At 43.0% G+C, this 22,243-nt stretch overlaps 2 protein-coding genes across 4 annotated transcripts in view; both read left to right on the plus strand.

Moving 5' to 3' along the window:
- The first annotated feature begins 6,144 nt into the window (after positions 1-6,144).
- LOC133130999 (protein FAM13A-like) lies at positions 6,145-20,028 on the plus strand. The gene is made up of 7 exons (XM_061246067.1): positions 6,145-6,367; positions 11,061-11,250; positions 12,303-12,512; positions 13,778-13,952; positions 17,713-17,860; positions 19,505-19,583; positions 19,928-20,028. Exons 1-7 carry the CDS (start codon positions 6,341-6,343, stop codon positions 19,948-19,950), a joined length of 852 nt encoding a protein of 283 aa, XP_061102051.1. The 5' UTR covers positions 6,145-6,340; the 3' UTR covers positions 19,951-20,028.
- Positions 20,029-20,243: 215 nt separating this feature from the next.
- The window catches only part of fam13a (family with sequence similarity 13 member A), a 37,665-nt gene continuing 35,665 nt past the window's right edge, over positions 20,244-22,243 (plus strand). For all 3 annotated transcript variants that reach the window (XM_061246064.1, XM_061246066.1, XM_061246065.1), the window contains exons 1-2: positions 20,244-20,318; positions 21,041-21,127. In XM_061246064.1, coding sequence (XP_061102048.1) covers positions 20,268-20,318; positions 21,041-21,127 — 138 coding nt within the window. In that variant the 5' untranslated portion in view covers positions 20,244-20,267. The remainder of the gene's footprint in view (positions 20,319-21,040; positions 21,128-22,243) is intronic.

Here is a 22,243-nt window from a genome sequence, read left to right on the forward strand (position 1 = left end):
TGATTTTACAAAGCAGTCTTGTTTTCTAGATATGGATTAAAATTATTATTACCTATCCCTTGACTTATCAATGAAGTTATTATCCACTTCAGTTGAAATGTCCCCCGGTGATTCCGGTGTTTTCCACAGAAGTGTCTGCCAGCCTGTTGTTTGGAGCGCTTAGTGTCATTAACAGCGTAGAGAAGGTCGCACAGCTGACATGGTATTGCTGTCTCGTTATTTGTTCACAGAATAAAATAGTTTATATACAGCATTGCCTCTCTGTGCTGTTATTTAACATCACTACACTTATATGCTCCAGTATTCACTGACAGTAAGTTCATTATGTGCTGATATAATATCATTACATTAAATTACATGCCATTTGGCACACGCTCTTATCCAGATTCCAGTAACAAAGTCGCTGTTTTGTTATGTCAATGTGTGGAAAAATATGCAGGCACATTTCATCTCCAGATTGGAATAGGGTTTAACGGAAGACATTGCAAGTTCAGGTGAATCCCTTTGTGTAAATCTTTCTGCTTGTGCTGGCATAGACACCCCCCCAACCTCCCATCCATCCATCCATCCATCCATCCATCCATTATCTGAACCCGCTTATCCTGATCAGGGTCGCAGGGGGGCTGGAGCCTATCCCAGCATACATTGGGCGAAAGGCAGGAATACACCCTGGACAGGTCGCCAGTCTATCGCAGGGCACACACACCATTCACTCACACACTCATACCTACGGGCAATTTAGACTCTCCAATCAGCCTAACGTGCATGTCTTTGGACTGTGGGAGGAAACCGGAGTACCCAGAGGAAACCCACGCAGACACGGGGAGAACATGCAAACTCCGCACAGAGAGGCCCCGGCCGACGGGGATTCGAACCCAGGACCTCCTTGCTGTGAGGCGGCAGTGCTACCCACTGCACCATCCGTGCCGCCCCCCCAACCTCCCCTCCCTCCTAAACTGTGGGCTTCCAGACAGCAGTGCATGCTGGGAAGTTTCAGGGCTGGGCAACACAGCTCCCCCTGGCTGTGTGAGGGATAGAAAGCTCCCTGTTCTCATCCTGGCACCAAGACAAAGCGCAACGACTTTTCTATGAGTCAATATGTTCCACTCAGCCACACATGAATGACCAGCTATTTCATCTCTGACCACATGTAGGCTGCAAAGCCAAATGGGCCAGAAAGGATGAAAGAGGCCAATTACTTTCACCGTACTTTACAACTGTGACATCACCTTCCCATATCGAAAAGTATTTTGCCAGGATCACATATCCAGTTAATTATTTCTGAAGTCTTTTTGGGGTTCATATAATGGACACTTCCTGATTGAGGTACGCAAATCCTCCCAGTGAGAATAGTCATTAATTTTTGGAGTTACATAATAGTCAATGCTGTCAGTGGAGCACAGTACTTTACAAAGAAACAAGCTGCTGAAATTGCTCTCATAAGTCATAAGAGGCACTTTAAAAACAAGGGTAAGCTACACTTTTGAGATGAGGACAGAAAACAAAAACTGGGTCAAACCAAAATTGTTTCATAAAACAAGTCTCATCTCAAATGAGTGCCTTAAAATTAGCAACAAATGACATTTATAATTCATATGCTCATTTTTTTGCCAAAATGGTTCACAGTTTTGGAGCACACCCTGAGATGCTACGCCCCTGTGTACACAGTACACCTTTGGAGCACATGAGAGCATTTCTGCAGCAGATCACTTCTCATGACTGGTGTGAAAATCATTTGGGCAAATTGGTCACCTGGAAAGCAAAGCATATACAAGCTAAAAATTGTATCTCCTGTTGGTTTTTAAAAGATCAGTTGTAGAGAACATTGACCATAAATACTCAAGGGAGCGGGGTTGGAGGTCCAAACCTGACCGGGGTGAGTTCTAAAAGTTACCCACAAGACATGAGATAACCACTAATATCTGGTGGGGGCATCCCTAGAGACAAGGGATGCCCCCCTTGTAGGAAGTAGGAAGTAGGAATGCAAACAGCGCCAGGGAGACAACTACATGGCTCCCAACTGCGTTACAGCCTACCTAGGACCAGGAATGGCAAAGTGATAATGAAAGACACACAAGACATCCCGTCTCTACTTCCATTGACGAAGCAGGATTAGTGACCCTAACACTAGAATACACCAAAAACATGCATCTAATTGAACTGATTACTGACCATAACACTAAAATACACTAAAAACGTTAACAATTTAATTCAACTGACAGAGCAGGATTACTTTAAAAAGACACAGGAATACATGAAACACATTAACCCTCAAATTCAACTGATGCAGCAGGAATAGCAATACAGATGTAGGCAGTGTACACAAACAGGGTCTCAGTCACGGAACCCAGAGCTTATCGGTGAGTTCGCAAAGCTCTCCTCTGAGAGGAGAGATACTCCAATGACCATGTATTCCACTGGACTTTTAGGAAAGTCAGCGACCACAGATATTCACCAGACACTCACCTAGGCCCAATCTCGGGCATAAGTACCGACATAGATCCCCGGACAATTGGGGGTGCGCAAGGCTCTCTCTAATAAGGATGTTACCTCTGACAGCTGCAAATTGACACTTAATGATGACAAGACATAAACGATGACAATAACGAAAACAACAAGTTTTGAAAGTGACAAAAACAAACACCTCGCTATACTAAATTAAATGTAAGTTAGCTGTCAAACTTGGAAACAGCACGCCACCGGAAACACAGCGGTGCCAAGAATAATCTCCACATACGGATAGAGGGAATTTTGACTTCTCCCTTACGCTTGATCAGAGCTGTAGGGAGTCTGAGCCAGTCTCAGCTATCAGAGGGCCACAGTACTCCTTCCTAAAGGTAGCTTTTAAACAAGGTGGAAATAAACTATGTGGATCAACAGCCAATGAGAACAAGCATGGGCAATAGGTTGCAATAAACCCAAAACTCTTAACACTTGGCCTAGACCAGGGGTCGGCATCCCTGGTCCTGGAGAGCCGCAGGGTGTGCTGGTTTTTGTTTTCGCCTTAATACCAGCAACTGATTCATACCCAAGAAATCAGGTGAGGCGAGTTAACTGTGTAATCCACTGCTTTAATCGATCAATTAAGTGCTGAGTAACGACAAAAGCCAGCACACCCTGCGGCTCTCCAGGACCAGGGTTGCCAACCCCTGGCCTAGACAGAAGGAAGCTGCTAACGGGGTCTCAATTCCCAGAGTAATCCCGTCTCCCATATGTCGTGTGTCTAACATTTGTGCACAAAATGAAATGTAAAGGGGAACGTGTGACAGACAATCCTCACAACCGTAAGGTAACGAAGGGTCACTGCATGTTCAACTCCCCTACTCTTTCACCACAACAAGTAAATGAGTATCATCAGTCGCATACCTCACATAGTGCACTAATTAAAAAAATAAAAACAGAACATGCAATGAGAATTGGAAAACAACACACAAACGCCAAGTCAAAGAAACAAGGGATTTAAATAGAAAGACACGCATCTGATCTTCATTGGTAATCCAGACAATTGGAATCAGTAGTCAGCATGAGGATATTGATTACCTGATAGCCAAAGTTAAACTAATCTCCAAATTGGCAGCAAGGTTGTCAGGTTCTGTGTTTCTTGTTATCCGTTTTCTGTTCAAGTCATTAGCGATTTTGTGTATTTGTACCCTCTGTGCTTACCGTAATCTGTTTCCTGTTCATTTAAATCATTCATTTGTTTTGTCTGTGTCTCATTTCGCATCTCCGCCTCCCCAGTCCTTATATGTCCTTCCTTCCTGTCTCTGTCATTGTTTCTCATTTGCTTCTTGTTTAGTGAATGTATTTATACCCCTTTGTTTGTTTAGTTCTTTGCCAGATGATATTATGTGTCCTGACCATACGGTCCCATGTTATATTTAGCCTGACTTTTGTTGCGACCTGTTTTATACCATCAATTATTGGATCATTCTCTTGTTCTGTTTTGACCCGCTGTGTTTGGACCTCGTTTGGATTTTCGGCTTTTGATTTTGGATTCTGTTTGTTTGGACTGCTCATTTGTTTTTGACTTTCTGCCTGTGACCGCTACTATTCTCTGGATTACCTGTGTCACTGTTTGCTCGGATTTTGAACCTTTGCCTGGATTTGATTTTGAATTGCCTATTCCTTGCCATTCCTGTTTGCGGGTTATCAACTGCCTGTTTGAACTACAATAAAGAAAATTAACTTTATCTCCTGTAGTCTCTACTGGGTTCATTGTTCTGAAGCCTGACAAAGGTAGTGCCTGGACAGTGCCTGGGAATGAATCAGAATAGAAGTTCAGAACCGTGACAATATATACATTATTTCAATTGAAGGATACGAAGAGACATTGCATTCAAAGACAAAATGGAAGGAAATTATATATAAAAATAAAGTATTACATTTGTTGAAAAAAGAAAACAAAACAAACAAGAATTAATACAGAGAAATAACTTAATGATTGTATGTTGAAAATAACGTGTTGAATCTACTATAATCTGACTAGATCTAACAACAGTGTGTTTAGAAGCTGTTATGTGACGACACTGTTTATGCATCACTGTGGTGATTATCAAAAGGTCCGTTTTTCCAGTGGTATTGCATATTGCTTAATTTGACTGGTTCATAGCTGCTACTAATAATAATAGTATCTGTATGAAGCATAAATAACAATCCAACCGGAAATTGCATTTTACATATAATGTAGCTTATAGGCCTATTCAACAAAACGCTCAATGCTCAAAATCATTGTGTAACAAAGACATGTATTCCGTTGAAATAAGCATTAAACCAAATCTCGCAACTTCATGTATTGAAATAGGCTAATTCATTTTCCTATAAAAACTATGCTGCCACATGGTTGCATTCACAATGCCCTCAGTTGATTGGGACGTGGCGAAATGTTTATTTTTAAACAGGATGTGCCCTCGACACTATTTGCAGCTGTTTACAAATAGGTTAAATTAACTGATTTAGCACGTACTTACTTTAAAAGTCAACGGGAATGTGGACGGGGCTCGCTGGTTTCCTAAAATCGTGTGTTTAATAAAAACACACTTTGACTATGCCGCAGCAACTGATTATTTCCTGAACTGAAATACCCTCGTGTTTCCCTGGGTATTTGTATTAGCTATAGTAGGGGGCCAGTTTTGGCATATTGCATCACTTTGGTTTGAAATGTATCTTGGCCAGTCATGCAGATAGTTAGACACGCTTTAATTCCACAGGCGTGTAAATAAAACAATTGAGTTTAGCCTTGGATGTTGGCCATTTTAGGGTGGATAAACTGACAGAAAGGAATTCATTTAGCAACGGATTAGCTAGCTAGTACTGCTAGCCTAAACAAACAACGTTATTTTTCATTTTATAACGTCAGCTAATGTATATGATTTATAAGACATTGGCATTTATTTTAACTCCGTTATTTAGAAAACTTTCCCTCCACAGTCCGTCGCTCACTTCAGAGTAACCTACGCTTATTTTAAATGTAGTGGTTCAACCGCATCGCTTTTGAAATGGAATTTCACGTGGCGCAGTTTTCACTCGCCCGCGTTCGACAGGCGCAGTGAGGACGCGGTTTGTCTTCACCATTTCGATTAATGTTCAAAACCTCTTTAATACAATGTTAATGGGTTATTTTGTTAATGCATGTCAGTCTTTGTAATACTATCCAAGCCAGAACATTCAATGGATAGCCTACATAATTTGTATAGAATTGTATTGCACATTTGTACATGAAGTTGTATAGGTTATTCAATAGACTATTCCAAACAAACTGAATGAGTTTCTGCAGGATTACACAAAAGTATTGTACAAAGCAAAAGCAACATTAAAGTTCCACAAGAATAATTCCTGCTTTAAACTAGAATGACCTAGGCTGGGACATGACAAGTTTTTCTAGCCTTTTATGTTTTTTTTTCTAGAACATATAGGTTATACAGTCACTTGATTATATTGCAATCAGATTCCTTTCATTATTACTGCACTGAATGTCCTCCTCTGCCTGCATCCTCTCCCCTTGCAAACTTGGTCCAGCCCCCCCTTCCCTTAAAGTTTCAGCCTCCTTCTCAGATGACAGGGCTGGGAGCCAATTGCAGCGCAGGGCTCAGATTTCAGTCTGGAGGAGGCTAATCTGGCCGGGGCTGTGAAAATGAGAACAGAAGCAAACTCTTCCAGGGTGCTGGCTCTTTGTCTTGCGGCCTGGAGGCTATCTGCCCTGGGGTTGGAGTGCACTTCCGTTAGCGCCGGGGTCAGTTTCCATCAGAGGGGCTGATGCGTGGGCCGCTTTTTGGGGATCTTCTGAGTGGGGCCTTGGGGCCAGCAGCTTCGCCCCTCTCCCCAGACTCTTCCTGAGAAAACCATGGGGGCAGGAGCGCTCACCATCTGTGTAAGTACAAGCAGACGCCGTGAATCACCAAGGAGGGACAGTCTGACTTACTTCTGAAGTTCCACTGGTTTCTCTGAAGTTCTGCTGATTTCTCTTAAGTTCCGCTGATTTCTCTGAAGTTCCGTTGATTTCTCTCTCTACTCTGAAACTGTGACTCCGGAGGTTTATGACATTGCTCGGTGTGTAGCCCGGGGGCATCCAGTTGTTCACAGCCTCTTGCCAGCCCTGTTCTCCAGGCCTCCTGTTTACCCCTTCTGAAGATGTGATTCACTTTCACTCTGTCTGGTGCTCTTTAAGCAAAGCCGTTTATTGTTGTACGAATAAGGAAAGATACATGAGCAAACAGTTACTTACAGTTTAGGTTTTATGGCACATCTGCAATGCTCTGTAAACCAAGTTAATACTTGAAAATCCATGGTTACTATCTTGTATCCCTCATTAGTCAAGGAGTCTGTGTTCCTCCATGAAAGCGCTTAGGAAAAAAACACCTTCACATTTACTGTTCACAACAACAGTTACTGCATTTATTGTGCATTGTGATTGGGTTTCTTAATTGCATTAATGATGGCTTTTCACAGCCCATTCATTTGCATTGCATTCAGCTACTGTATTGGAAGAGAAAGTTTTTAACCAGGTCTGGCATTGTTATGCAAATACATACTTTGGGTGGATGCTTTCACTGTAATTCACTGTGGGTGACGGCAACTACTAAATGAATTTATTGCAATAATATTAATAATATTCCCCTCAGTCAGTTACTTATGGTCTTTTCAAGCAGTTTAGCCATTGTTATTATCACAGCTGAAATTTAGCTGATAAACCATTTTCAGGTTTCAGACCTGCTTTTCGGTTTTGTACAGACCTGGATCAAATACATTAATGTTTTGGATTCAAATACTTTTCTGTGCTCAATTGATCTTGCCTGTTGCTATTGAGCCAACCAAGAAGACCAGAAGGCTGGGTTTACGCATTTTGAGAGTATTTCAATGGTTCCAATACACCAGAGAAGTTCAGTAAAGCATAGAAAAGTATTTGAATCAAAACAATTACATATGTATTTGATCCTCCTGGCCTGGTTGTGTATATGGTATTGTCTGCTTCCTTAAGTAGTAAATTAAAGTGTTTTGCGCGAACGGGGCCCTCTGCTGAGGTGCATGTTTTTTCAGTTCAACCCCTCTTGAGAGAGAGTCGCTGAGGGATGGAGGGAGGGGCCGGTTTAAGCATGCTGGGGCCTGCTATGAAGGCTCAGCCTGTTTTAGGACCCAGTGAAAGAGACTCCAGACCACCCAGTCTGTCAGGGAAGCACAGACATAAAACACTATTCAGATATTACCCAGCAGGGCAGCACTGGCTAAGCACAAATGAGTTGATGGAAAAGGGTTATGTTTTGAGTAATCACCTGGAAACTAAACATCACCTTTAAGCCTCTGTCAATTACAATTACGCATTTGTCTTAAATGAATGAAATTAAAGCCCTAGATTGTTATTCAGTCTTATTCACAAGTCCTTCTTGTTGCTGCAATGTTCTCTGTCAGTTGGTGAGAGAGTGCAGGCAAACGCATGCGCTCTGCAGCAGTTATTGACTGGAAGAGCTGCTCTCTGCCTGAGAAGATGGGGGAAGTCCTGCCAGCTCAAATCCTTCCTCTCCAGGCTATACCCGCACAGTCAGTTATGTGCCTCCCTCAGAACTGCCAGCACAGGCTTCATGATACAGTCAGCAGACCTGAGTCAAATATGTCATTGTTTTGGATTCAAATACTTTTCTGTGCTCAATTGATCTTGCCTGGTGGAATTCAGCCAACCAAGAGGACCAGAAGGTAGGGTTTTTCCAATACACTGACAAGCTCAGTGAAGCTTAGAAAAATATTTGAATCTAAAACAATGACATTACATTTCACCTGGTCTGACGGTCAGAACACCACCACTCCAGTCTGCTCCAACCATGACTCTCCTATGATCTATACAGCAGCTATGAGTAATGGAAACGCTAATCACATTTAAGGGGATGTGTTCTTCAGTAAATTAGAATGACTGTTTTTATCACCATCTTTAAATCCTTTGTTGTTTTCATCGAGCAGTGAAGGGTGAAATACTCCAGTTGGAAAAAGAAGCGGTCAAAAAAGTTAATCTAGAGAGTGGGAGGTGAAAGAGAGGTGGGTGGGGGGCGTCCCAATACTCAAGAAAACATTCCTCCTTTCCTTCACTCATCTCATCCTTCTGTTTGGAAGTATGGAGGGAGGAGATGAGAGGAGGAAAGGTTGCATTTGAGTTTTGGGGACATACCTGTACTGAAGAGGAAAGGAGTGGAGAGAGGAGGGGAGAGGAAGGGACAGGGTGAGGGAGAAGAGTAGAGGGGTCGGAGAGGAGGAGAGAGGGAAGGAGAGGCTTGTGAAAGCAGGATTAACATGCCGAGCTCTCCGCGGGGTCGCTGGGGTGAGCCGTACGGAGACGAAGAGGACAGATTGAGGGACATCTGTTTATGAAGGATGGTGTCAGTCTGCTCAGACCTGCTAATCTCACGAACACCTGCACAGGGTTTAGTGAACTTACAGTCTACCACACACACATATAAACACATTCTTTCACATACTTGGCCAGCAAAATGTACATCCTTTTCAAAACAAAAAATTTATTTACAAACTGAAATTAATATACCAAGAGTGTGAGACTCTTTCATTACTGTGAAATCAGTATGTGTGCATGGTTTGAAAAAGAAATTATCCATGCCAAAAGACATAAAAATGCGTGCATGCTTGTGAAAACTATGCTGCAAATTATATTATGTATTTCAAATGTACATATTTCAGACCCTCTTAAATTCTCAGAATATTTCTTGCACTAAACTGTGGAGTGTCCGTGTTAATTTGTTATTAATGTGAATGTATGCATCTTCATTAACAAGCTCAGAGCATAACAGAGTGCAACACCTGCGTCAAGAGGTTTTAGGAGTGGACACATGGTTCTGTCAGATTGCTGAGGCACAGAGGGGCATTGTGGGAAGGCCTTCAAACATCCTGATCGGTGATGTCACCCTGCACCACCTGTTGCAGACAGTAGACAGCCTGCCAGTGATAATAAGATATATTGCTCCTGTAAAATGACCCCATTCATATTTAACCATTAGAACAAAAGCCAGAGTACACGGACAGATATGGTTTCATATTTCAGGAATTCTTTCATAAAATACTGGACAATCTGTATGTTCCAGTTTTGTTAGCTTTATTTTCAAATCTTATTTAATAATCATATTTATGATTCCAACAATTGAATATGTGGATTTTTTTCATATTTCAGGTATACATACAATTTCTTTTTTTTTTTGGCTTTCTATAAATCGATCCACTTTGCCCCCTTGTGGTTGAGTCGTTGATGTCTCAAATTATTATAGCGTTCATAATTATATTGTACAAATAACTGTGATGTAAAAAAACAGCAAAACGGCGATGCCAGATTGTTAAAAAAGGAGATAACTCTTCTTTAAGTCTTCAACCATGTGTGTAGAGATATTTTGAGATATTGACACTTTTATAGCACTAGTACAAAATAGGTGGAATTTGCCCTCTATGGGGGCCAAAGTGGAAAGGGTTAATAATTTTTCATCATCAATTGTAATAATTGAATAAATGGAAGGATATTGTTTCATAATTCAGGTGTTCTTTAATTTAATATAAACTGATATCACTTTCATTGCTTTTCATTTTACACTGAATGGAAGACAGCACCGCTGTGCAAAATCGAATTTTCCAGGAAGTGGATGGAAAAACTAATTTGGTGTGAAAACACAGAAGTATTACAATTGCATGATTTTTTGGGAATATATACTTTAAGACATGTTCATACGGTTATGAAGAATTGACAAATATTTACATTTTGATTTCAACCTATCTTTAAAAGCAGCTAACAACAGCCGAACGACACCAACAAAGCTAAGCAGCCCTGTGTAACTGCTGTGCATACAGCAAAGTGTACATAAGACCTCAAACTAGCACGAGCAGGATAATCAATCATCAAAGAGATCTTAACTGTAAATAAAGCAAATGTGAAAAATTCACAGAAAAAATGTTCTGAGTTAAATCTAATTTTTAAATAGTCTATCTGATCCCTCGTCAAAGTGGGATCAAACTCGGTAAGAGTCGAACAGACTCGGTAAGAGGTGAAAATTGCGTTCTGAAAATAAAGCTGTTATGGTAATAAAGGTCTAAAAAATAGTGCATCAGTTGTAGAAAGCAGATACCATTCAGACTTGTGTCCAACGCAGGCCCTGTGTAACTGCTGTATGGATAGGAAAGGGTACATGACACTTCACATTATACAGTAGAAGCAGGATAATTGGAGAAATGTAACTGTAAATAAAATGCGAGTCAGTTGCTGGAGGCAGAGCCTGTCCTTGTATAACTCCACAGACACACCCGTCTATTTCTACATGTGCTCCTGCACCTTGCTCAAGGCCACTCCCCCGGATACCGACACCATGGCGACCAGCGTGTGTCTTGGTTACGAGCCATGCCTCCTCTCTGCCCGCTATGTGTGCGCGTCGCACCCTGGAGGTGAACAGGAAGTGGAGCTCTCTGCTCTGCGGTGGGGGTCCCGGGCAGGGAGGGGGGTGAACATGGTTCCCTTGAGGACCCGTTTGGGGACAGGGCTGACCTTGGTTCCTGTGGTGGACTGCTCTTCTCTCCTCTGCTCTCTCCAGCACCGCCGGGCAGCTGTGCACATCAAGGAGGACATGAAGCGGATGGCGCAGCTGCCCCTGATCCGGGCCAAGGCCCCCGAGGGGAGGGAGGTTTTCGGGGTGCCCCTGCCGGAGCTGGCGGAGGCCGGGATGCTGAGGGACGGGGTTCCCCTGCCCGTCAGGACCATGGTGGAGTTCCTCAGGGAGCGCGGTAAGAGGAAATGTGAGCTCAGCCCTCATTGGCTGAACTCTGAGGTGCCGTGTGTCGACTCGCTGATCTCAACCAATCAGAAAGATTCGCTAATCCGTTTGGATTGGATCTGATAAATTTGTGATTGATAATGCATATTAGTATCTACTCCTTTTATGAGGCTCGAACAGCCTCACTCCTAGGCTTCACCTTAGAAATCCTCAAACTGTGAAGAAAAGGTTTTGCATGATGGGAATGTGAAAGGACTTGGTGGCAGTTTTTCGATATGTGTTTTAAGATTTTCTTAATGATTAAGAATGGTTTTATTTGAGACGGTAGTTATATTGTATACTTGTTTTTAGAAGTGGTGGGGCACTCACGTTTTCAGGGCCTGTTGGGTAAGTTTATCACCAGCATCATTTTTTTTAAGTTGAGGTATGAGGTGGAATTTGCTTCCCCTAATTCATTAGCACATATTTTCAAAATCATTCTGCATTTGTATTCCTGGGCCACTAGATGCCAGTGTTGGAACATAAACATATACACTCAGTGAGCACTTTATTAGGTATTTATTAGACTTATTTATTTTTTATACTTCTGCTGCTGTAGCCTATCCACCTAGAGGTTTGATGCCTTGTGTATTCAGAGATGATCTTCTGCATACCACTGTTGTAATGTGTGGTAATTTGCGTTGCTGTCACCTTCCTGTCAGCTTTGACCAGTCTGGCCCTTCTCCTCTGACCTCTCTCATTAACAACACATTTATGCCTGCAGAACTGCTGCTCACTGAATGTTTGCACCATTCTCTGCAAGCTCTAGACAGTGTGTGAACAGCAGTGTGATCAGCAGTTTCTGAGATACTCAAATCACCCTGTGTGGAACCAACAATCGTTCAATGGTCAAAGTCACTTAGCTCACATTTCTTCCCCATTCTGACATCTGCATGCATTTATGCATCTAGTTGCTGCCAGATGATTGGCTGATTAAATATGTGCATTAATAAGCTGGTGTACAGGTCTATCTAACTAATTGCTCAGTGAGTGTGCTTGTTCTTTGTGTTTTTCTCTCACCAGCTCTACAGCAGGAGGGGCTGTTCCGGGTCAATGGTAACGTGCGGGCGGTGGAGGGGCTCAGACTCCGGTTCGAGAGTGGGGGGGGTGTGGACCTCCAGCAGGAGGGGGACGTGTGTACGGTAGCCAGTCTGCTCAAACAGTTCCTCAGAGACCTGCCAGGGGGCGTCATCACCGCTACTGCACAGACTGCCCTGCTCCAACTGCACCAGGGTGAGAGAACACACACACACACACACATACACACACACACAGCCACACACACACACACACACACACACACATACACACACACACAGCCACACACACATACCCACACATACCCACACCACCAAACTCTCTCACACACAGGACAAATTGTTCTCCTCCAACAGTAGGTGGTCCTGTCTGTCCTTTGGAGTCTAGACTCGCTGCTTCAATAACTCAGACACAGGCAATAAAACTGCTGGAGCAATTTCCTCATAGAGTGGTGATGAAAGATGAGTCGGCGTGCTTTGAATGCTTGTAGTTCATAGCCACTGTTACCTCTGCTGTTCCTGCTTTTTCATTGCTGCTGTCAGTTTCATCTCCACTTCCTGCTGAACCTCACATAGCCGATGACAGCTGCAGTTCTTTGGCTGATATCATCCCCCCTCCCACCAGCAAAAACAGAAATCTCCCTCCATTCACCTTTGACCTCCTAATTATGACATCATAACTCCATCTGCCTTCTCTGTGGCAGACCACATGTACTGTACACCGTGTCCCTACTTTTAGATGTTGGGAGGGGGGTGGGTTATGGAAGTGTACCGGGTTGTAACCGGCATATCCATATTAAGCCATAATGGAAAAAGAATGTGATATATTTTAGCGCAGATGTAAACAGTACTAATAGAATTCCAGAATGATTCTGGTCAAAGACCAAACTGGAGTTATTGAAGAGTGATTGCGACACTGTTTCCAGGGAGTACAAACCAAAGAGTGGCTGTTTGTATTAGCTGTAGGCTTTTGTTCTAACCCACCACTGATTCAAACTAACGTGCTTAAAGAACAGGATTCGTATTTGTTTAGGTGATTGAGGCCTGAGACAAAGGCCTGTACTAACCCGGCCTGTCTTAGATAAGATTGGACAGCCCTGCTCTGTATAAATATGAAATGATATGAAAATATAATCTTGCTGGAGTGGAGACTGACTTGTGGTTTTCAGCTGAGCGCAATTGAAGATATTTCCCTATATGAATGTGTTATTGCAGAGTCCATTCATGAGCAGAATAGTGTTTCTCTGTATGAGTATTAATATGAATATTATTACACAGTGCAGTTTAGATAAGAGTAGTGTTTCTGTATTTTCTTTTTATTATTATCAATAGGCTATGTATTATTACAGACTGGAGGGGTCAGAGTAGTATTTCTCTCCATTAATATTACTATGAACACATGTTATTACAGACTGCAGTCAGGGTCATAGTAGAGTCTTAATAATATGAATATTATTGCAGAGTGCGGTGGGGACCAGTCCAGGGCCATGAAGGAGATTCTACAGCAGTTACACAACCTTCACTACAACCTGCTGAAATACCTGTGCCTCTTCCTCACGCAAGTGGAGTCTTGCCACCAGGACAACCGAATGACGGCGCTCAACCTAGCCACCGTGTTCGGGCCCAACGTCTTCCAGTGAGTCCGCGAACAGCTCCTAGCGCTCCTACACCACACGCGGCTGTAGCCATCCGCCGTCTGCTTCATTTCCACTCCATGAAAAGGAAGGAAAGAAAATTAGAAGAAAATTACCGAATGCAGAATGTTTGGTGTGTTCAGAAGACAGAACGAAGTCTCTGCTGGATCTGTACATTTTATGGTTTCTTCGGTTCTCAGAAAGGCGTATTAAGACTTTGATGTCCAATTATTATTTAGATTTCCTTAACCGCTCTCGTGAGAGAAAACCAATGGCTGTTTAGATGAGATAGGGCAGCACGATTTGTCCCTTCGCCGCCCCCTGCTGGCAGGAAATGAAATCGCTGCCTTATTTATAGATTTACGACGCTACCACAATCCTGACCCATTTACACACACAATGCAAATAGTGCTGACTGGTGTGTGAAATAGAGCAGATGCTGCAAACCGCCATGTCATTGAGACTCTTTTAGTCCGTCTTCAATTGCAATCCGTACACACTGAGGTAGTTAGTTTGCTTCTTGCGTAAATAGCTTGAGCATATTAAAGAGGGGTGAGCAACAAGGGTTGCGATTGTTGCTGTTCCATCATCTGCTCTTAATAATTTAATTAGCCCAATAGTATGTATGTATTGTATTGTATGTATGTATTTATTTTGGCAAATTTTCTTGATAAGGTCATCTGCCACGGAGCTGTTTTGTCCCGGTAGGATACGTTTCACTGTGGTCATAATGCATAATTCTCTCGCATTATCCTCTAGCGCTGATGAACATGCCCCCTAAAGCAGAACTGAATTATTAATAAATGCTGTAATTGGCGGTAATGAATATTCGCCGTGGGAATAGTGTCTAACATTGTAGGTCAGAAATGCTCTCAATATTGAGCTTACTGGAAGTGCCCTGGCTGGTCATTATGTCATTATGTTTCGTATGACAGGTATGACAACTTCCAGGTTAAAGACAAGCTGAAATCTAAATTCACTCCTAAATTTAGTCAATTCTTCATAACCATACAAACACGTTTTAAAGTCTATATTACATTACAAAAAAAAATACTTGTGTATTTTCACAAGTTTTTTTCCATCCACTTCCTGGAAAACAAGATTTTACGTCATAGTGTACCAGTGGGCGTGTATGTCATTTTGTCTGTCAATTTTCAGGTCCTGTCCAATCAGTATCCTTTTCACACAGCAGCGTGCATCCTCATTTGATGTCCCCCTCCTTATTCGACTTCAGTCAAATTGACTCCCCATCCTTCAAAAATTACCCTGAAAGTTCTGTTTCGCCATTTCACTTGTGTATACATCATATCGCGGAAGTGAATGATGTTCTTTATGTCAAGTTTCAGCTTGTCTTTAAGGTTTGCCAGGTTTGTTGTTTTCTTAAAGGAAGTAGCTGCTGACAGTGTTATCCAGCCCTGTAATCAGAGCTTTGGTAGCTATGTGAGAAATGTGTTTGTCGAAGCTGATAGCAGTTGGACACCAAAGATTGCTTTTGTTTATCCTCATGGTTGTGATTGTAACACTCCGAGCTCTGATGTTTCCATTAAACATTAATAGCTAACAAAACCATACATCATAGAAACCTAACATTTGTTATAATTCAAATACAATTCAGTACATTTGTCTTTAATTCCTACACGGATCACCAAATATGGATGTAAATACCCTCAAATTAGAATAGGGCCGTCGGCAATTTAACTTTGTATTCATTGCTTCATTTCAAATTCAATGTGCTGGAGTATAGAGCAAAAAACATCAACAAATGTGTCATAGTTCAAATACTTATGGAGTGCACTGCATATGTACAGAGAGACACACAAAATTTCATATTGATACTTGCTTCGGTACAACTGTAGTGTATGTAGGACCCTGAAAGACTTATGAAGTCCAGGAATCGGATATGTACAGGGCTGTTTGACGGGAAAGCCCACCATATTGTACTCTGGCCTGCTGCTGGAGATTTCCAGGCAGCCATGTAACCCAGGAGCCCGGTGTGTTACTGTCACTCTAAGAATAAATCTGCGTGTGTGTGCTGTGTAAGGTTATCCTGGAAGGCTGCGTGTGTGTGTGCCGTGTGTGCCGTGTGTGCCGTATGTACTGTGTGTGCTGTATGTGTGTGTGTAAGGTTATCCTGGGATGCCGTGTGTGTGCCGTGTGTGTGTGTGTGCCGTGTGTGCTGTGTGTGTGTGTGTGTGTGTGCTGTGTAAGGTTATCCTGGAAGGCTGCGTGTGTGTGTGCCGTGTGTGCCGTGTGTGCTGTGTGTGTGTGTGTGTGTAAGGTTATCCTGGGATGCCGTGTGTGTGCCGTGTGTGTGTGCCGTGTGTGCTGTGTGTGTGTGTGTAAGGTTATCCTGGGATGCCGTGTGTGTGCCGTGTGTGTGTGTGTGCCGTGTGTGTGTGCCGTGTGTGTGCCGTGTGTGTGTGCCGTGTGCGTGTGTGCTGTGTAAGGTTATCCTGGAAGGCCGTGTGTGTGTGTGTGTGCCGTGTGTGTATGTGTGTGCCGTGTGTGCTGTGTGTGCTGTGTGTGTGTGTGTGTGTGTAAGGTTATCCTGGAAGGCTGCGTGTGTGTGTGCCGTGTGTGCCGTATGTACTGTGTGTGCTGTATGTGTGTGTGTAAGGTTATCCTGGGATGCCGTGTGTGTGCCGTGTGTGTGTGTGTGCCGTGTGTGCTGTGTGTGTGTGTGTGTGTGTGTGTGCTGTGTAAGGTTATCCTGGAAGGCTGCGTGTGTGTGTGCCGTGTGTGCTGTGTGTGTGTGTGTGTGTAAGGTTATCCTGGGATGCCGTGTGTGTGCCGTGTGTGTGTGCCGTGTGTGCTGTGTGTGTGTGTGTAAGGTTATCCTGGGATGCCGTGTGTGTGCCGTGTGTGTGTGTGTGCCGTGTGTGTGCCGTGTGTGTGTGCCGTGTGCGTGTGTGCTGTGTAAGGTTATCCTGGAAGGCCGTGTGTGTGTGTGTGCCGTGTGTGTATGTGTGTGCCGTGTGTGCTGTGTGTGCTGTGTGTGTGTGTGTGTGTGTAAGGTTATCCTGGGATGCCGTGTGTATGCCGTGTGCGTGTGTGCTGTGTAAGGTTATCCTGGAAGGCTGTGTGCGTGTGTGTATGTGTGTGCTGTGTTTGCTGTGTGTGTGTGTGTAAGGTTATTCTGGGATGCCGTGTGTGTGCCGTGTGTGTGTGCTGTGTAAGGTTATCCTGGGAGGCGGCATGTTTGTGTGTGTGTGTGTGCATGTGTGTGTGCTGCGTGTGCCGTGGGTCTATGCTGTGTGTTTGCGTGTGTGTTAAGGTTCTGTGTAAGGTTCTCCCACAAGGCAGCATGTGTCTGGAGGCATGAGGAGGCATTGTGTGTATGGTGTGACACCTCATCTGCACTGGTGCAGCTGTCACGGCCAGACCCTCCCACTCCCAGCTGTGTCTTAAGATCACAGACAACTTTCTAAGATTTGCAAATCTGAGATTTTTTGTTGTTGTTGTAAGAATCACCAGAATTACTGTAAATGCATTCTCCCCCTTGATACTAATCTGTGTTGGGGGGCAGCCTGCAGCCTTGTGGCTAAGTTGCTTGACTGGTAGCCAGAAGGTTTGTGGTTCAAGCCCCAGTGTAGCCACAATAAGCTACAAGCAGCTGTGGGCCCATGAGCGAGGCCCTTAACCCCACATTGCTCCAGGGGGGATTGGCCCCTCCTTAGTCTAATCAACTGTAAGTAGCTTTGGATAAACATGTCAGCTTTGGAATGTAATGTTAGTCTGTGTGTGTGTGTGTTTGTGTTGCAGTGTTTCTCCAGGGTTTGATGGGATAAAGGAACAGACGTTGTGTAATAAAATCATGGTGAAACTCATCCAAAACTACAGCGCCATTTTTGAGAGCGATGTCAACCCTGAAGACCCCAAAGTGAATGGGTTGGAACTCATTGCTGTCAAGGTGAGTTCTGCTTTACCATGGTATTGAATAAAACCATCATAAAAATGACTGCTAATCTACAATACAAGACTGCAACATTTTCATAAATATTATCATTAGCATTTATAGGAACAGCATCAGTCGCCACAGATGCTGCACATAGAAAGGATATCAAGCTTGAATATGACGACTTTAAGATTATGTTGATTTGTCAAATGACTTTTATACATTGTCCCCCTAAAATGGAGGGGATATGTATAAACATGGCTGTAACTCATGGCCCCTGGATATAAATACCCTTAAACTGGATGCAAATACCCTTTAATCAAAGCTGGCAGTCTGCACTTTAACCTCATTTTCATTGTTACATTTCAAATTGAGCGTATTGTGCCAAGTACAGAGCAAACAACCACAAAAACAATTGTGTCACTGTCCAAATACTTATGGACTGCCCGTGTCTGTGACTCTAGCTTGGACTGATGTACCTTCCTGCCTCCTGTTCAGTAGCAGATTTATGCAGCTCCAGCTCCCATCAGGTTTATTTTTACACGGCTTCATTACACCGTGGACAGAATGGTCGGGGGTCTCTGGCCTGGCTCCAGCTGGGGAGGCTGGTGGGCTTAATCAGATTAACTGTGTATGTATCCGAGTGCAGTCACGCACTCAGGAAACCCTGGGGTTTTTCCACTGTTTTTCATTTAGGACTACTCTGGCCCCTGGTGTCACACTAGATCGTAATAAGGAATAAGATCAGTATGGAATCTGGCTGAGCAAGACCTGTGGTTGCGAGAAAAAAACACATCACCAAAAATAACAATGTTGAAATATTTCAGTTTGATGAAGTAACAACTTTTGGCAGATTCTGATCCCCGAGTTTGTTCAGCCAAGAACATAACTTACTGTACAGCCAAGATTTGGCTTCATGTTTTGGTCAGCCACACAGATGGTTTTTCCCCCTCAATTTCTTCCTCAATTTTGAATGCAGGATCGTGGCTGTCAGGCCTGTTCCATCGCTGCAGTTCCCTCCCACACCTATAGGGGGAACACCATGGTCTTAGACCAGGTCCACATCAGCACGCCTACTCAGTAGCAGAATTAGCCTGATTAGTTTTAACTAACTGGCTAGAATTTTAGTACAGTAGGTTTATTGGGCTTTTTTTTGGATCAACAAACCATCTATCCCTCATCTATCCCTCACTTTGTGTGGTGTAGAACTGTTGGTTTACTTCTCTAGCCTTTATTAGCAGAGCTTACAGGAGTAGCTGTCCCATGACCGAAAGACCACATGTGGCTTTCAAGCTCACAGAGGAGGTGCTTCTGAGTATTTCCGTTTTAGTTTCATGGTATTGACTATTTTTGACAATATATTTGATATTTTTACCACAATATTTACCTGGTGATTACCCAGTACGTAGGGGGATATACCAGGTGTTACAGGCCCGCTTTGGTCATGATGGTGACACTGTCTGTGAATTGTGGGAGAAGCAGACGAGTGTGTGCTCTCTTCTGTAGCGCCTCTGGCTGGCCACTCCTTCTCTTCACTCTGCAGTGTGCCAGCAGAGAGGCATGGTTGCTTCATGAGTCGCTCTTACAGGAAGTGACATCATCAGTCTCCCAGGCTCCAGCCCTTACTCACCTCTCGCTCTGGCCCCTCCCCTTTCACAGGAGGCTCATGGGAACAGAGTGGAGCTGAGGTCACCTGGTACACCTGCTTCCAAGGGTGTGCACTCCAAAAAGGAAAAAGGTGTGAATGTTAGCCATAAAAATACAGTACATATTTTCACACATATCTTCTGTTCATAAATGGATATAACCTCTGGAGAGTTTATTTTTTTTAAATAATATAAGAGACTTGGGTGGCAGTTGTATTAAATGTTGCAGTGAAAATGCTTTCAAAGTAGCATTTATTGAATCCTTACTGAATGCCACTTATGGTGTAGGTTTCAGCATAGTAGAATACTTGGTTCTTCAGATTAAGACCAGAGACTCATGTCTCCTACATGGTACAACATTTAGGAGGATATAAATGTAGAAATATAAATAAATGAGTGAATTAATGAATTACTAATGGAATACATTTTTATTCAGGCTGCACTGAGCACTCAGACTGAAAATGTGGATTCAGTTGGAGAATCTGCCACAGAAATCCTGACTGCCACCTCAAGGAAAAAGCAGTGTAACAAAACCACTGAAATAAATATGAGACTCTAAGGGCAGATAAATTAAATACAAATGTATCCAGTCAGAATAGTATGTAGCGGAGAGTGGAATCACAGTTTGACAGCTTATCGGACGCAGTACGCCACAATGACACAAATTCAAATCTTATGATTTTGGTATTGAAATGTGGTATCTAGTCTGAATTCAAACTGCAGGAATGAATCATGAATGTTTCTTAGGCTTCCCAAAGCTACCAAGCCTGAAAGCAATGGAGGAATTAACCACAGAAGTCCCGAAACCTACTCCGAGGAAAAAGAAGGTAATTTCAGATCAGCATTCTCCAGACTTCCTTTCATTCTCCAAACCACGCCACGGCAGTGACCCCTGTGACCGTATCACCGCATCAACATCTGTATCCTGTCTGCAATGCAGTGGCCATATACCATATTAAGCATAGTAGTATAAGCATGCCTAGAATGTGATTCAATTGAATCCATTATTTATATTGATGCACACGTTCAGAAAAAAACGGTTCCAAACAGTAATATACACTCAAGTGAGCACTTTATTAGGTATTTATTAGACTTCCTTTTTAGACTTATTAAGTCTTCTGTTGCTGTAGCCTGTCCACCTAGTAGTTTGACACGTTGTGTGTGTTCAGCGATCCTCTTCTGCATTACTGTTGTAATGAGTGGTTATTGTGTTACTGACACCTTCCTGTCAGCTTTGTCCAGTCTGGCCCTTCTCCTCTGTCCTCATCTCAACAACAACAAGTTTTTGCTGCATTTATTTGCTGACACATGATTGGCTAATTAAATATTTCCATTAACAAGCTGCTGTACAGTTCTAATAAAGTACGCACTGAGTGTAAGTATATTATACCTACAGTGATCACAGCATTGTCAATGCTGAATAATTCAGAAATGTTTTATTCTTATCTTAAGTCTAGAATATGTAATTTATGAAATATGGAAACATATTGTTGAAATGGAGCCCAGTTAGCTCCAGTAAAACCTGGAGTTAACCCTGCATATGTTTCAGGCCACACGCAGTACCCAGTTGGAAAACCTGGATCCAGTCGAGGAATCTGGGACTGAAGTTCTGACTGCCACGCCCAGGAAAAAGAAGGTAAACAGATAATCACTCTCGCTCCTTATCACTAATTTCCAGCCTGATAAGAACTGACCTTTCCTTAGCAGTAAGGCTGTAAGTCTCAAGTTTCCACCTGTGAGTCTTTCACCTAAAGGTCCGCATTTCACCAGAAAATATGTTTCCACCTGAAACCTCACCATTCCACCTGTTAAAGTCTCTGTTCACGCGTAAGGCTACTTTGTCCCATGGAAAGTTGCCTTGCAGTTTATGAGTAACAAATAATCTGAGCATATGACTCTCCTCTAATAATTAAGAAAATGGCTGTATTTTTAGCATCAATGGTTTTCAAAATATAATAAAGCTAAAACAATAGGAAAAAAAAGAGGCATTTAGACTGAGTTATCAGACAGACTTGCCTATGAATTACAGTAAATTAATAATTCAGCAACCTCCTGTCCTTAATCCTTGTGTTGAAGTGTTAAATATTTACAGTGAGAGGAAAATCTTGTTTTTAAACATTGTGCAAAAACTCAACTCAAGTGTGAAATCTGTGCCCTTGGGGGGAGTAGAGAGGGTAACTCATTAGGAACGTTCTCTGGGTGAGTCAGCTGATTTCCTGTGACCTGATTTCCACAGTAAAGTGTTTTAATGGGTCTAATGGGTGGCTCACATGGCCACAGAGATCCGATAATTAATGCATTCGTCACTAAATCAGTCCCCTAACGCTGTGCCCTTCCTAGGCTAAAAGCCTAGCCTCTGATGCTAAAACTATATTTTGCGATTGGCTACTGCTGTCCTAATTCTGCCATTCTGACATAGACTTCAGCTCCGCTGTGGACTGTGTGGCTGATAGACCTTCGCCAAAGAGTAGAGATCTCTCAGTCCTGTCCCGATTGGAACAGATCCTGTTCTTTAATGATATTCCCGCTATTCTCTCTTCCGAACTCTCTAACACACTCTTCTCAATTATCTTGACAATACTGGCCAAGATATAGCCCCCCCACACACCCTCAGGTGTGCTTCTCAGTAGTTCAATAGCGTTTTGATCGTTATTGACAGTGGTCCTAGCACAATAGCACGATAGCCTACGGAAGCTCATATCAGCGATAGAGGATGAAGAAAAGGGGCAGCAATGTGCTTGTTGTTAGCCTG

This window comes from Conger conger, chromosome 6 (assembly GCF_963514075.1).
Source record: "Conger conger chromosome 6, fConCon1.1, whole genome shotgun sequence".
Lineage (NCBI taxonomy): Eukaryota > Metazoa > Chordata > Actinopteri > Anguilliformes > Congridae > Conger > Conger conger.

Excerpts from the sequence above, each read along its gene's own strand:
- LOC133130999 (XM_061246067.1), top strand. The coding sequence starts at position 6,341 with ATGGGGGCAGGAGCGCTCACCATCTGT. Across the intron at positions 6,368-11,060 it reads CAGGAGCGCTCACCATCTGT|CACCGCCGGGCAGCTGTGCA; the intron begins GTAAGTACAAGC and ends TGCTCTCTCCAG. Across the intron at positions 19,584-19,927 it reads GCACTCCAAAAAGGAAAAAG|GCTGCACTGAGCACTCAGAC; the intron begins GTGTGAATGTTA and ends ATTTTTATTCAG.